Raw genomic sequence first — 16,873 nt, forward strand, 5'->3', positions numbered from 1 at the left:
TTTGTTACAAAGTCAATCTCACTACAGTGGCTGTACAATAATTTTACGAAGCAACGAGAATAGTTTTTGTGCGCCAAAAAAATCAAAATAATGACTTTATCTGCCAAGTTATTGTCTTCCGTGTAGGTGTCTGACGTGAACTCACCTGGAACTCACGTGATAGCGGCGCTCCTCCTCTTCTGGGTCATGTATTCGAACGGCAGAGCTGCATCATATTCTCGTGCATGCGTCAAGTTCACATCAATAACTTGGTGGATAAAGTTGTTATTTAGATTTTTGTGCGCACAATAACTATTTTCGGCGTATTGTAAAATTATTGCACAGCCACTGTAGTGAGATTGACTTTGTAACGAAGTCTTTAGTGCCTTTTATGGGTCTTGTGAGTGGGTCAGTGGAAATGTACTGAATCCCAATTGAGGCCTTTCTGAAGCCTTTCTCAGCCATCAGCTTTCAACAAAAATATCTTCATTTGTGTTCTGAAGATGAACAAAGGTGTAACGGGTGTCCAACGACATGAGGGTGAGTAATTAATTAAATAATTTTCATTTTTGGGTGAACTAACCCTTTAAAGAGGCCCATCCAGGCCAGCTCGTAGCTACGCCCCTGCCTATGAATCAACTTTGTTTGCTTTGCAAACACGGTATGTACTTCTGAAAATGTGAATATATTTTTCTCTGAATATGCCATGTTAAACATTATAACAGAATAAAAGGAAACAAATCCCATAAAACGTTTTGGGGATACAGTCATACTTTTCATCATTTTAAAATAGCATTTATTGATAAAATAGGATCGAAGTGAGCTGTGGAAGGAAACATATGAGCTGTCTTTTTGTGCACAAAGTATATCTTTGTTAATATAACGCAATTTCTCTATCTCTTGTATAATAGCATGTAAAATGAAAAGTTTTGTTTTCTGTGAAAATTTTTAGTGAACTCAACAGCAAAACAGGCCTACTAAAAATACCCTCCTCTGCTGGTTGCAATGTAGTGTTACACTGTAAAAAAATTCAGGCCTCCAATTGAAAATTTTCAAGTGATTGATCACACCTAAATGAAAAATGTATCAGTTCACGGAATTTCAATTCGGCAAACTGAAAAATTTAGATGTGGTCACTAGAAAAAGTGACTACCAGTGTAGCCTACCTACTTTATATAAAATTACAATTTTCAATAGCCTATATAAGAAAAGTGTTATGAGGTAAAGTTTTTTAGTTTGATCCTTTCATTTTCAAACCCAGTATTTCTTTGTGATAAAGCAGCAAGGGAGGCAGATGGCATGTGGCTCTTGATGTCTCTTTTTCTTTTGTCTTAAAGTGAGTACGAAGGCCGTTGGCCTATTTGACAGGCAATCTGCCACGTTCCTGTCTTTTGTTTAAATTTCACATTTCTGTAAATCTATGATGTTATTACATTGTGCTCCAGAGGGGCTGTTGGTCTCACAGACAGCCAGCAGCTGAATTCACTTTGGCTGGCAAAGCGAGCAATTAGACCTGGGATTAAAAAGGATTGAGTTTAGAGGCCTGAGGAGAGTTTGCCTGCCATCTCGAGACACTCCATTACCATCAACAACACAAGCCATGCTGAGTTACTGCTTGAGGGTAGGCAGAAAAAAGCCACTCGGCACTGCCAGAAAATACATTTGTATGTAAAGAGCTTGATTTTGACATCAGCATTGTGGAGGCAATTGTGGGTTATAACCAGTGGGACCGTGGCCTGATCAAACCTTGATTTTTGGGAAAGAGACCAGGTGGAATTCATTAAGCGAACACTGGTGGGCAGCCTGCCTTTCACCAGGTTATTCAAAATAATTCATCTCTACTCAATACCATTATTCAATAGTTGCAAAGAACAATTATTCACTGAAATAGGTCAAGTTGAGTTCCTCTCTCATTTTTGAAGCAGAAATGTTCTTGTATGGTAGCCAAGGGGACTGTCCATTTGCACACACAAAACAATATCTGTATATTATATATTGTTAATTTGCCATTGCATAAAGCTTTAAAATAAAGCTGACCCCTTACGATCTTAAAGGGATATTTCACCCAAAAATGAAACTACAATCACTCATGTCATTCCTAACCTGTATGCATTTCCTTTGTTTGTATAGAACACAAAAATCCATACCATGAAAGTCAGTGGGGTTCAGTGTTGTTTTGGACCCCATTGACTTCTATTGTAACATTTTTCAAAATGTTCTTTTGTGAGCCACAGAAAAAATTCAAGTCAGGCTTTAAACTTTTCAAACGATCACTTTAAGGTATACTGTAAATATAATACTTATTCTGCAACAGTACAGAGCAACCTGCAGAATGATACTGTAATTTGCAGATGTGGCCACAGGAATGACAAAAAGCTCATCGCAACAGAGCTGAAATCCCTGTTGCAATTGAAAGGACTGCCGCTCTAGTCTAAAAGTGTTCAAGTTTGTATTTCCCCTCTCACACTTCCAGTCTTGCCCCATTAGTTTGTCACTCACAGGATCATTTTGCAGAAACCGAGTTTACAGCCCTGAAGGAAATGCCGTACACTCTCATCCGTCACTAGAGAGACGGCGAGGCAGCCAGCTGAGCACATGCGTGTGGTGGGGATGTAAGGGAGGTTAATAGCACAAATGCATCACAGAGACTGTGACCTGCGGAACTACAAAAAATAAAATAAAAAATGTGTTGCCTTACAGGTGGGCTAAGGTTACATTTCTTTTAAATTGGGCCCATGTAGCAGCACATGGCATTGTTGAATTTGTTATGCAAACATTATCGCAGCATGCCTGGCTGTGAATGCCTTCATAACTTATTGCAGGCAAAATGTGGCTTTATGATGTAACCCTCATTTATTTTTCACTAACTTATTCAAAAAATACATTAAAAACACAATTCAGACTTTATCTCTTTTATCACGAGCATAGATTTTAGGGGCATTAAGTCAAAAATGTCAGGGTTTTTACATTGTTACAAAGAAAATCTATTGCATACAAAAGAATCCTTAAAAAAAAAAAGATTATGCTTTATATAGGGCTTCTATTTAAAAGTTATACATGAATATAAAACAATATAGTTCAGGAAAGGTCAAAGGTCTTTTTTTAAATGTCATGGTTTTTACATTGTTACAAAGAAAATCTATTGCATACAAAAGAATCCTGAAAAAAAAGATCACGCTTTCCACAAAAATATCAAGAAGCATATTAGAATACTGTCAGCATATTAGGATGATTTCTGAATGACCATGTGACACTGATTGCTGGCACAATGAGAGTCAAAGACCCTTTGCCATCACAGAAATAAATAAAATGTTTAAGTTATAAACATAGTAGTAAGAGTTAAATTTGTAATAACATTTCAAAATATTATTACTGTATTCTTGATCAACCCCAAATGTTTGAGCTGTAGTTTTTATGATTTATTTTTACATAAGGATGAATGTATGTACAGCCATGATTTAATTGTTAAGTCAGACATGTTCAGATGTGCAGAGGGGAGAACTTTTCCAAGCAAACCATCCAAGAGATTTTGGGTCCTGCATGTGCTCACAAAACCAATCTGTCTAAAAGTATGTAAGCATCGTTTAGGCTGCAACATGGCTTCATAGACTGAAGGTTTCCTCCAGACAAACCACAGTTCTGGACTGTGGGTACAGTGCAGACGCTCAGATCTAACGTATCTCCGCTTACAGAGAAAGGCCAAGAGCTTTTATTCGTGATTGATGGAGAGGGGCGGCCCTTAGGTCTTTGGAGTTCATCAGTATTCACAAAGCATTCCAGTCTGACTCATAAGACAGAAGCACAAGGCATAATGACTAGAAAGCATGTGCACAGGAGGCAGAACGTGCCCGTACGCAAACACGCACAGCTTGCAGGACAATAGCGACGAGATGAGGTCACGTGAACTTGGGATTTATTGAACAGAACAATGCTGGGTTTCAACATGGCTGTGTTCAACCTGGCATATTCTCTCAAGAGTTTGTAAATCTCAGTTGTGGTGCAGCATCAGGACAGGAATCAACAAGACTTGAAGCATATTCTGATTCTGTAAGAGGCAGGCCAACGACACGCTAATGTAGGCTGAGACAAACAGCAGTGGCATGCAGAGGAGCTTATTTACATAATGGACAACGATCTCTCCAGGTCTACAGGTCCATCTAGTGTCAGCCCAAGAGAACATCAACTACTGGAAAATGTTCTACTGTATGGGCTCATTTAAATTCCTTTACTAAGCTCTGATGTAAGATTACAATATCACTGACTTACATAGAATGTAATTGTAAAAATAACTCTGGCCTGCTTCTGGATGATTCGGAGACTAGTAAAAGGTGAACATAAGCACACTGAGAAACATTTAACAAAGTAGTTTACATAGTACAGTATAGGGCTTCTATTTGCTATACACGAATATAACAATATAGTGCAGGAAAGGTCAAAGGTCTTTTCAAGGGATGTCCTGTCCTCGTGCCAGTAAACTGCAGAAAGTATTTTGAGAAAATAATAATAATCATGATGCAATATTCCATGAAAAAATACAAATATTTTGAACATTAAGTTTTCCAGAATGCATTGAACATGACTGTTGCAAAGTCGTCTCATTTAAATATGTGACCCGTATAATACCTAGGTGGCTATAATAGATTTTTAATGGTGAAAATGATATTAATAATATTAACCAAACCGTAATGTATTTAACCAAATGCCATTGTATTTCCAGAAAAGTGTTTATATTTTATAGCTTTTCAGGAAAATTCATTTGTTTTTGTAAAGGAAATGTTGAATGAAAAAAAAAGAGAAAAATATGGTACAGCTAAAAGAATTGTGTGATATTTTTTTTCATATATTACTGTACTGTGAAAAAACATTTCTCTAATAAATGTATATTGATCAGCGTAAATGTTTGCGAGCAAGTAAAAATGTAATAAAAATTCATTACATTTTTTCGATGTCCCAAATGGGCCAGAAGAAGATAATCTTTTATTGTTGAGTGCTGTAAAAGTAAAAGATTTCAGGTCATAGAGTGTAACAAAACTTTAATCATTTAATAGATTTTTCTTAAAATACAATTTAACCAACTTTGCAAGATAATACAGAGAAAAGGAACACCAGTTCTCTCACCTATTATAATTATCAAATGTCACAATTTCAATTACAATCCTTTAAAACCAGATGAAACACAATAATTACAAATTGAAGGTTGTAAGATCTTCCTACTATTTCCTCTCCAATGCACCTCGACATATAGTTTCCCACGGAAGGGCCTTCCATCACGGTGTGGTGGTGAAGACTTTCATAAGAAGGTCAGCAGCAAGACCGGGTGAGATATCTCCACATGTGACTCTTCGTTCCAGCTCCGGGAGCTCGGCGCGCACCGCTGGATGCTGCTGGAAGTGCCGTAGAGCGTTCTCCTGGATCAGATTCCACAACCACACCTTCTGCTGAGCTTGCCGTCGGGCTCGGAGCTCCCCGCCGCTCAGCATTGCATCCCGGAACTGTAGCATGGTCTCCCACAGCTCAGGCACACCCTGCCCTGTCTCGGAAGATATGCGGACCACCTGACCACATATGGGAACGAGGGAGAGGGGGGGGAGAGTATAAAATGTGTTGTTTTAGTTGTAGGTAATTAGATTAAATAGAAAGATACAAATAACAAGCAGAGGAAGAAAGTAAGAGAGAATGGAAGCACATGAGGAGCCAGAATGCAGAAATGGAAGGCGTGTTCGCCCACACGTCATTCAATCATTGGTTTCAGTGAAAGACCTATATACTAGAAAGTCTTTAGGAGGGCGAGAAAAAAATCTATATGACTGTCGCATTTTCCAGTACAGGGATGGAGCTCAGAAATCATGCCGCTGAGAGGAGACAAAGGCTTTAGCCGTTCTCATCCATGTGGGTGGCCTCTAATCAGTGAAATGCATGAGGCAGCATTTGGCCATTCAAAGGGCTGCCTATGTTGGCTCTGTGCCCTGTGGGTAGAAGTAAAACTAGGGGCGATGGGACAAAGAGGAAAGACTTGACAACGCAGAGAAGAGCACGATGGGAAATGACAACACAGACTACTCCAATTGACAGGACAGCTCTTTTGAACAGAGAATGAAGATAAATCAATAAAATCCATTTAACATGCAAGTAATTCTTATATGGGAGGAAGGTGAAGAAGGAAAAGTGATAAAATTAAGACGGCTATACACACACACTACTAGTTAATAGTTTGGGGTAGTTTTGGGGATTTGTAATGTTTTTGAAAGAAGCCTCTTACGCTCACCCAAGTCTGCATTTATTAGCTTAAATACAGTAAAACCTATAACATTTTAAAATAACTCTATTCTATTTTAATATATTTAAAAGTTTTATTTATTAGTGTGATTGTAAAGCTGCATTTTCAGCATCATTACGCCAGTCTTCAGTGTCACATGATCCTTCAGAAATTATCCCAATATGCTGATTTATGTGCTTAAGAAACATTTCACATATTATTGTTGACAACAGTTCAATACAGTTGCTTAATACTTTTATGGAAATCATGACACATTTTTAGGAAAGTTAAACAGTATTTATTTATTTTATTTTACAGTATTTAAACAGTATACTATTTAGAGGCAATGTAAAAGTTTATACAGTCACTTTTGATTAATTTAATAACTTGCTGAATTAAAGTATTATTATTATTCTTTTATGACCCTAAACTTTTGAAATGTTGTGTACAGGTCCTTCTCCAAAAATTAGCATATTGTGATAAAGTTCATTATTTTCCATAATGTAATGATAAAAATTAAACTTTCATATATTTTAGATTTATTGCACACCAACTGAAATATTTCAGGTCTTTTATTGTTTTAATACTGATGATTTTGGCATACAGCTCATGAAAACCCAAAATTCTCAAAAAATCTCAAAAAATTAGCATATTTCATCCGACTAATAAAAGAAAAGTGTTTTTAATACAAAAAAAAGTCAGTTATGCACTCAATACTTGGTCGGGAGTCCTTTTGCAGAAATGACTGCTTCAATGCGGCGTGGCATGGAGGCGATCAGCCTGTGGCACTGCTGAGGTGTTATGGAGGCCCAGGATGCTCCGATAGCGGCCTTAAGCTCATCCAGAGTGTTGGGTCTTGCGTCTCTCAACTTTCTCTTCACAATATCCCACAGATTCTCTATGGGGTTCAGGTTAGGAGAGTTGGCAGGCCAATTGAGCACAGTAATACCATGGTCAGTAAACCATTTACCAGTGGTTTTGGCACTGTGAGCAGGTGCCAGGTCGTGCTGAAAAACCAAATCTTCATCTCCATAAAGCTTTTCAGCAGATGGAAGCATGAAGTGCTCCAAAATCTCCTGATAGCTAGCTGCATTGACCCTGCCCTTGATAAAACACAGTGGACCAACACCAGCAGCTGACATGGCACCCCAGACCATCACTGACTGTGGGTACTTGACACTGGACTTCAGGCATTTTGGCATTTCCTTCTCCCCAGTCTTCCTCCAGACTCTGGCACCTTGATTTCCAAATGACATGCAAAATTTGCTTTCATCCAAAAAAGTACTTTGGACCACTGAGCAACAGTCCAGTGCTGCTTCTCTGTAGCTCGAAAAGTGGCTTGACCTGGGGAATGCGGCACCTGTAGCCCATTTCCTGCACATGCCTGTGCACGGTGGCTCTGGATGTTTCTACTCCAGACTCAGTCCACTGCTTCCGCAGGTCCCCCAAGGTCTGGAATCGGTCCTTCTCCACAATCTTCCTCAGGGTCCGGTCACCTCTTCTCGTTGTGCAGAATTTTTTGCCACATTTTTTCCTTCCCACAGACTTCCCACTGAGGTGCCTTGATACAGCACTCTGGGAAAAGCCTATTCTCTGGGAACAGCCTACTTCCAGCCTATGATGGCCTTCTGGACAGCAGTCAGGTCGGCAGTCTTACGCATGATTGCGGTTTTGAGTAATGAACAAGGCTGGGAGTTTTTAAAAGCCTCAGGAATCTTTTGCAGGTGTTAGAGTTAATTAGTTGATTCAGATGATTAGGTTAATAGCTCTAGGTTTAGAGAACCTTTTCATGATATGCTAATTTTTTGAGATTTCATGAGAATTTTGGGTTTTCATGAGCTGTAAGCCAAAATCATCAGTATTAAAACAATAAAAGACCTGAAATATTTCAGTTGGTGTGCAATGAATCTAAAATATATGAAAGTTTAATTTTTATCATAACATTATGGAAAATAATAAACTTTATCACAATATGCTAATTTTTTGAGAAGGACAAGTATATATTTTACCCAAATTGTCCCTTCAAAATCTCCTAAAAATCTGCAACAAGTAAAGTATTCAAGTACTAAAACAAGTATTCAAAAAATTATTTAATGTCCCCTTTTCTTTTCTTTTCTTTTCTTTTCTTTTTTTAAAGAGGTTATGCTTTTTTATGTTCTACTTTATTTTAGTGTGTAAGGTTACAGTGGAGCATGGGAAATGTCTGTCAGGTTACATAGCACAAAGTCCACTTCAAATGGAATTATTCTTTATATTAGTAAGCACTTTTCTGAACTCGCAAAAAATACAGAGAGGCCTGGTTGAGTTATGCAAGTAGTAGCAAGTAGTTATGCAAACATGGTAAATTGTTAATATTTTGTATAATCCTTTATTCGCTTTTTGTATCTTTAGTGTTGTTGTGTGTTAAACTCTATTTTGTTTCTGTTTGTGTCTAGTTTTCATGCGGTCTCAAATATATAATTTGTACTTTACATTACATCAGGACTTTAGAAGCATGAACGGTTTAAAAACCAGCGAGTATTAGAAGTAGGGTTTTGAAAGAAACTCGCTGTTGTAGTAAAGGCCGTGGGATTTCATAAACACACTCGAAACGCCTGACCAATAACAACACACAAGTCCAGCTGACCAATGAGAGTAGATTTAGACTTTCAGAGTTGAGAGATGAAGGCCAGAGTTTTTGTAGCATATGTGCAAGATGGGTATGTAAAGCATGATTATAAAGTTACACACCTTTGGTTTCCAGACTTTGGACTTCTTTCGAAGTAACTTTAGGGCACTTGTGTATTCTGCCTGTATCTTCCGTGCTGGAACAACCAATTCACCATCCGATTTTGTAACCACCACCAAGTCAGCCATCTCAATAATTCCTCTTTTGATTCCCTTTTTGAAAATACAATTTCAGCAAAACAGTTTACAAATTAACATAGTTTTCCACCTTTCTGACTCTTTCTATTCTAACTATAAATCACAGCTTTATAGTTCAAACACAGCTGAACCGTTGCGTGTGTACTACAAATACAAGTATCTAGCAGTATCCGGTGTTCTTTTCCGAACACTGGCCATGTGCTTTGATTTATGATGGGCACTTGGGCAGCATACTCTGCTGTGATGCGACCATGTTCCCTTTTGTCTCACACACATATGCATAGAACATGCTGTATATAGGTAGTTTACATAATAAAAGTAATCTTAATATTAAGATATAACTCTAGTTTTAGTCATCTGCTACTGTGACGCGCTGCTGGGCCACCTCTGCATGTGGTGTGAATGCTCTAATCTGTCAACATGGGCGGCGGAAAAAATATGCACTTACGCTCTGCTAACGCAAGGGTTAGTTCACCCAAAAATGATTACTCATTAATTACTCGTTCCAGACCTTCGTTCATCTTTGGAACTAAATTAAAGATATTTTTTGATGAAATCCGAGAGCTTTCAGACCCCGCGTAGACTGCAATGTTATTACCACTTTCAAGGCCCAGAAAGGTAGTAAAGACATCCCTAAAATAGTTAATGTCTATTTCTAGTCGGGTGTTCTGACCTACAACCCGGAGGCGCTGCACTGTTTTTACTATGTAAACAGTGTAGTAGACTGATAATAAAAATAGTTGAATAAAGTTGTATTGCATTTTTTTTGCGCACAAGTATTTTCGTCACTTTACAAAATCAAGGTTGAGCCACTTGAGTCGCATGGACTATTTTATGGACATACTATTTTTTTCACATGAATAAGTCTTTACTACCTTTCTGGCCTTAAAAGTGGTAATAACATTGCAGTCTATGGGGAAAGCTCTTGGATTTCATTAAAAAAAACTTCATTTGTGTTCTGAAGATGAACGAAGGTCTTACAGGAGGGTGAGTAATTAATGACCGAAATTTTCATTATTGAACGCTTTAAGATTTTATGCATTTACAAGAAAATTAATTTTTAGAATGCTTACCAGGTCTATAAATAACACTTTTAAAATGAATTCAAATTAAATTGAATTTAAGTGTAAACATTTCATCAAAATTTGAATTGAAATCCTTTTACGTCATCACAAGGCTCCCTTGGAAGTTTACTGAGTTCCCCCAGTGGGCCCCCTTGGCTGAGAACCACTGTTTAATGTTTCAGGGATCAAGTAAAGGAAGTGTGTATACCTGCAGTTCATCGCCCCCTGCTGGTGGGATCAGCAGAACAAACATATCCACCATATCAGCCACTGCAAACTCAGACTGACCAACACCTGAGTAAACATTTCAACTTAAGTTACTTTGCATACACCAATGTTTTAAAGATGAGTATTTCTCAGAATTGAAAATACTATGAAAACCTGGAACAAGGGCTCACCTACAGTTTCCACTAAAACAATGTCATAGCCTGCACCCTCACAGAGGACTATGGCTTCATTGGTGGTTCTCGTCACACCACCGAGGGTTCCTGATGTGGGAGATGGTCGGATGTAAGCGTTCATGTCTCTGGAGAGCTCTGTCATTCGTGTTTTGTCTCCCATCAGTGAACCTACATAAAAGGTTAGCAAGGTTTAGGATATATATACATATTAATTCATTAATATACCTATAACACAAAGATAAAATTGGAACCATCATCTCTAGGTAAATGTCTTTCGGACATCTGAGTGTCTGTTTACCTCCAGTTGTGCATGAGGAAGGATCCACAGCCAGAACTGACACTTTATGTCCTCTTCCTGTCAGCATCTTTCCAATAACCTCAATGAATGAAGATTTCCCAGCGCCAGGGGGACCAGACAGCCCTAAAGTCAAATGTACAGAGAGGTTATTGAAGATTGAGGGCATTTATGCAACAGCAAGGTTCAGTTTCACTCCTAGTTCTCATCACCTTACTGACCAACTCTGAAGGCCGCTGGCTTTCCACTATTGTGTCTTTCCTGCTCCTGACGGAAGGCCAGCACTCGTTGAAGAAGAACCTGGGCTAACTCTTTCTTCCTCGAATGCTGGGTTTCTACAAGGGTTATAGATTCAGCAAGAGCTGCCCTTTGCCCCCCGATAAGTCCATCATAAAGCTTGGTCAGTAGTCTTTTCTCCCTGTCAGTCAAGTTTGAAATATGATGGCTTATGGCAGTCTCTGCGGAAACAGATCTCGTCTGTTGGAGGGTGCAGAGGGAAGCATAGCACAGTTTTACAGTATGCTTACAAAGGGAATGTCTTAAAGCACTGTGTATAGGGAAAAGAGCAGAAACACGATGAAGAAAAGGAACTGCAGTCGGACCCATCTTCCTTTTCCTGTTGAGAACTTATTCTGTAAAAACAGCAAAGAATACCTATGTGAATAGCTTTCAAATGTAAACCTTCTAGCAATTGGTGAACATTACAGCATTATTAAAATGTACCAGGGAAAGATGAAAAATATAATTTCCATAAAGAATATATAAAATAATAAAGTTGTTTTGTTTATTTATTTTTTCAATAAATGGTAAAATGGTAGCATTTAACCTTAAGGAAATGAAATAAATATATGAGCTCCTTTTCTACAATGTAACATACCAACACACTGGGAAATGGTTTTGGTTTAAAATACGTATTTGTCTTCTATTCTATTTTTATTATTCTCTATAAATAAATAAACCACAAAAAAAATGCAATTATTGCAAACAACAGAATTGCAAATTTTGCCTAAATTAAGTTGAGAAATAAAGAGAAATGTTTGTTTGGTCATTTTAATTGAATAACATTTTAATAGTTAGTAGCTTGCTATAACATTGTGGTCATTTGGTATTAGCCACTATACAGGCCTATATACAGATATTAAAACAGAATGATCGATTCTGAAAGCTTATGGCAATGTGGACATGCAATATTAGCTCACGATGACTTTACAGTGATAACAAAACATTGCAGTAACCAAGATCATATAATCTATTATATAATCATATAACAGCTGATCACTGTTATTAATAACTTACAGTAGATCACATCAGTTCATAATTTAGACCCATCATAGAAATCAGACACGACAAGTAACTGACAAGCTGGAATGGAAAACAGTAACGTTTTCGATCAAATCTCACCAAGTTTTCTGAAGCCGTATGTTTATCGTCATTTGGACATATTGCTTAATAAGAGCAATCTTAAGTCATGTTTCTCATAGATTCCCAAAACCAGTTGACACTGAGGTCGTGCAAGTGAGGGACGTCAATGATCTTTAAAATAAAAGTCTCACTCTTCAAAATAAAAGTCCATATTCGCGTCAGTATGAATCATCTTCTTTAAATAAACATAATATTAGATTATGTTGTCTTTGAATCATTTGTGACAACAGCCCAGTTATAGACAGCTGTGAATAAATGTTTGTAATGGAAAGGTGTTATTATGGTAATTATTAGTATTATGTGTTAAAGTTCAACTTTATCACCCTCTCCAAAAAACAAGGTTGTAAAAGTCTTTTTTCATGTTGTGAAAAGGTTATAACAATGTTTTAATCTGACGTATTTAATTATTATTTTCTAATTAAATAACAGTTGCTCCAGAAATTATTAGGCTACAATCTGGAAGGGCCATCAGTTTGTGTATGCAAAGGCTAAACAAGACATGGTCACTGCTGTGATATTACACCACCATAATTAGCTACTGTATAAAGCTCTTGTTTCAATCTCAATGTACAGGAAATTGTTTTTACAAAGAGACAAAATCATCAATGTCTGTGTTTCATGAGAAACTGCAAAAGAAACTTGATCAAATCAGAAACTGTAACTCAGTAAAGGTATAGCCTATCAAAAAGCTACAAACATTTATTTCACTTCAACCACATTCTGAGTTTGTCGTAACAATTAATCAACCACAATGACCAACTGATTTGACCAACACAATTTTTACAAAGATTTTGTATTTGCTGTGGTTTATTCAACTAGGAGCGCAGCTTACTAAAGTCATAAGTGGTAAATAAGCAGTAGCCCAAACCGTCCTAACTAGGCTACTTCGCATTTATCTGCAGTGATGGAATAGCAGGTTTCTTAGGCCTAGCTTTTTAGTTTTCATGACCGATCATTATTTTTACTGAAAAACAAATCCTGTCAATCAAATCCTATGATTTATTATAATTTATTTTTAAGAATTAACATCATATAAAATAATATTAAAAGAAAGAATAATAATAATAATGTATTTAAAAATGAGTAGGCTATTTGTCATATACTAACACATAGACAGCATAATCTTGTTATACAGTAGTTTTTAGTTGTAACTGCCATTTTTATTTTATTAGGAAGTATAGGCCCAGATACTATAAGTCTGCTGCCCTCATGTGGCCGTGAGAGAGAAACGCAACCAATGGCCAGTTTTCATTAAGCCAAAAAGAGAGAGCGAGGATGGAGAAAATAGATATTCCAAATTGTCATGTACTTGTGGGATACTACAATTACGGCAGATTTTTCATGGACTCAAATGGACTACATCTCACTAATTAAATTAATTCAAAGACAAAAATGCTTTTGTTTGTTTTCATAAGCAGTGTTTTTATGTTTAAAACACCAAAGTTGGGTCAGCCTATGTAAAACTATTTAACATTCATTTGAGGAATTTAGAGAAATATACGGTAAGCGTCATCTAAAAGCATTTATTTTTTGATGAAAGCAAATGTAGGTTTCTAATTTTAAATTGTTTGTACAGTGTATAAAACAATTATAAGTTGTGAGGTATATGAAATTAATGTTGTTTAGCCTATAACAAAGAGCTAATATTGAAGGTCAGTTGAACCACTAAATTATAACCATCATTTTTTGGTAAAAGTGCCTTATCTTTAGAATGACGATTTATGTAATTTATAATGCAATGACATTTAGTGTGGCTTAAATATCTACTAAAATATTTGGTGTTTGAATGGCTTTCCTCCTTTATAAACCATAAAAATAAATACATTTATAATATTATTTATTTATTCATCCATGATTAGTTATAACAACAATTAAGCAAGTCCCTTTTTTAATGTTATTTTATTTACTTGTATATTATTGACAAATATAACATTAGATTTGTGATAAACTGCTAGATACTATTTTGTAGATGCCTTTAATATCTCCAATACAGTTGTATGTTAAAAGTAAGGGTACACTCAGTGGTCCATTATATTCTATTCTGTTTATTGCGGGAGATTTTTGTAACTATAGCAACTACTTCTTCATTGCCATGTTTTGGCAAAAACTATTGCAAAATGCTTAGCATTAAGTTAAGTGTGACGATAAGGAGGCTAGTTGCAATGTTCTTAAAGAAATCCCTCGCCTCAGGGATTCCCTGGAAAACAGAAAAACATGAAATATATTAGCATTGTAAGTAGATTGCTCTCCGTCTCCTCCCAGTATCTGTTTTCAATTTTATATTTATGTTAATCATAGACTGAAAATTCTTTTTCAATAGACAAGCTGCCTGAGAACAATTTGAGGAAAGCCAGCAGCGCCCCTCACCCTGCAACAATCTCTTTTGTCTTTTCAGAGCAAATGCTGTAGCCGCAGAGTTCCACATAGAGTCATCAAATTTTAGCAAGGTGGTGGTCATATTTTTTTATATTAAAGGGTTACTTCAGTGATTTAGCATATGGCTTTTTATCAGTAGAAACCCAGGAGTATATTCGGCTCGGGCAGCTGCGGGCATTCATGTAAACGGAGCAGAGCGGCGCATCAACTTTTCAAATAAATTCCTACAAAAGTTAAGCTTCAAAAAGGCATGAACTGAAAACGCGCCAGACTGAACACACGCTGTGAATGTATGCCGCGAGCGTGGAAGCGTTTACCTCAGCTCTCATCAGAGAGCTCATGCATTCAACTCATTGCTGCATTTGTGCCTTGACACTCACTTGGCCACTCATTCACATTATATTAAACAGACACGTTCAGTTTTTAATTGGTGTCTGTACTCTAACTGAACTGATGATTTATGATAATGAACAATGGTAATTGGGAAAGTGATCCAGTGATCCAGTAGGTGGCTTTGGGAGTGGCTTTATGTAGGGCAGCGAAGCAAGTGCATTCTGGTAGTTGTTACCCTTCACTCCTTCGAGACAAAAATACATTTTCTGTCTTTTAAGTCTGTCTATAAGGCACCAAATTCAAAAAAAAAAAAAAAAAAAAAAAAAAAATTCACATTTCTACTACATTAATGACTACACCGGGTCTACTACACCGGGTCTACTACACCGGGGACACAAAGTTAAATACAAAGTTGAATGCTAAATGGCCTATTGTATAAAATGGTTCTTGTTTTCATAGAATACATTTTTGTCTAGAAAATAAGACTCTTAACTGAGGTTGTTTATAGTAGAACTTCTTATTTAATTACACTGTATAATATACAGTACACACCGTACATTAATAAGTTATTTGAGATTGAATATTGAAAAATATATTTAAAATGTATGAACTGGTTTTCACTTGACACTAGAGGGAGCTATTCACACTGTTTGTAGATCTAGAACGTCTTGGATATGATGCAGTATGGTTATAGTTAATGATGAATATAGTTATTTTTCAACTATTGACTAGTTTTAAAAGACATTTCATGACAGAACAAGGTGGAAATTTGTAAAAACACCGGGGAAAATTCTCATATGCAATAGCCTACTTGGGGAGACTGGGTATGGTTATATTATTTAATCTTTTACCCACTTGTCAAGACTGTAAATATGCACAAAAGACTGTACATACAGATTTTATGAAGTAAAACAATAGTCAATAGTGTACATTTGAACAAAACTAAACTTTTGTTTAGTACTGCATGTACATGTTTAAACTTAAATATGAGTAATATTAGAATAAATTGTAGTTTCTCAGGCAAAATTTAACCTGCTAATTTCAAACCATTATTCTACAGCTAGCTAAACACTGGCTGACAGACGGCTTTTACTTTTTTCCAGGTACTTTTTACACCTCTATGACAAATGCACAAACTCCTTAGTCAAAGAGTGGATTTGGCACACCATGTATCTGACTTCAACTCATAAGGGCTGATATTCTTGCAGAGGTTTATATTGGTGCATTTTGTAGTGAACAAATGTGGGTACCTTGTATAAAAGTTTGAGCAGTTACTCGAGTTACTGATGCTGAAGTGAAAAGTGTCTCCACCTACATTGGTTCACATAAATATCAGATCCACTGATCTTACTAAAGAATCAAAGTTGCTATACATTCAGACTAAATGCAAGGACATATTTAATCAGTATTGCACATTTTATTCACATGACCTTTCACAAACAGTATGCAGTGGAACTGATAAAAGCAGCCTTCTATTCTGGGGAAATTGTTTTTTGTACAAACAACTTATAAAATGTAGTCATAATATTGGCCTACGATACTTACATGTTTGACAGAATTTCTAAGGGACTGTTCACAGAAATGTGTCCTGAAAATATATATAATCAAATTTCAAATCCCAATCCCACAGAGTTCCAATTTAGGATCTGGTTTTGCCAGGTATATTGTTTTTATTAGTGCTATGTTATTTACACTGAGTACATTTTACCTATGTCAATTTTCCTATTATGATGTACAAACAAGATTCCAAAAAAAGTTGGGACACTGTACAAATTGTGAATAAAAACGGAATGCAATGATGTGGATATTTTAAATTTCAATATTTTATTTATAATACAACATAGATTACATCAAATGTTTAAACAGAGAAAATGTACCAATT

The 16,873-nt window shown here is 36.5% G+C and overlaps 1 protein-coding gene across 1 annotated transcript; it reads right to left on the reverse strand.

Annotated features, from left to right (window-relative positions):
* Nucleotides 1-4,863: 4,863 nt before the first annotated feature.
* Nucleotides 4,864-12,408, reverse strand: mmaa (metabolism of cobalamin associated A). The gene is made up of 7 exons (XM_067442692.1): nt 12,262-12,408; nt 11,082-11,492; nt 10,864-10,986; nt 10,563-10,733; nt 10,373-10,458; nt 8,966-9,115; nt 4,864-5,534 (listed from the first exon to the last, which is right to left on the reverse strand). Exons 2-7 carry the CDS (start codon nt 11,464-11,466, stop codon nt 5,247-5,249), a joined length of 1,203 nt encoding a protein of 400 aa, XP_067298793.1. The 5' UTR covers nt 11,467-11,492; nt 12,262-12,408; the 3' UTR covers nt 4,864-5,246.
* Nucleotides 12,409-16,873: the final 4,465 nt, after the last annotated feature.

Source organism: Pseudorasbora parva, chromosome 4 (genome assembly GCF_024679245.1).
Source record: "Pseudorasbora parva isolate DD20220531a chromosome 4, ASM2467924v1, whole genome shotgun sequence".
Taxonomy (NCBI): Eukaryota; Metazoa; Chordata; class Actinopteri; order Cypriniformes; family Gobionidae; genus Pseudorasbora; species Pseudorasbora parva.

Coding starts and splice junctions, on each gene's coding strand:
- mmaa (XM_067442692.1), bottom strand. CDS start 11,466: ATGGGTCCGACTGCAGTTCCTTTTCTTCATCGTGTTTCTGCTCTTTTC. Junction 9,116..10,372: donor CAGGGGGCGATGAACTGCAG/GTATACACACTT, acceptor ATTTTCAAAAAG/GGAATCAAAAGAGGAATTAT. Junction 5,535..8,965: donor CCAAAGTCTGGAAACCAAAG/GTGTGTAACTTT, acceptor ATATGTGGTCAG/GTGGTCCGCATATCTTCCGA.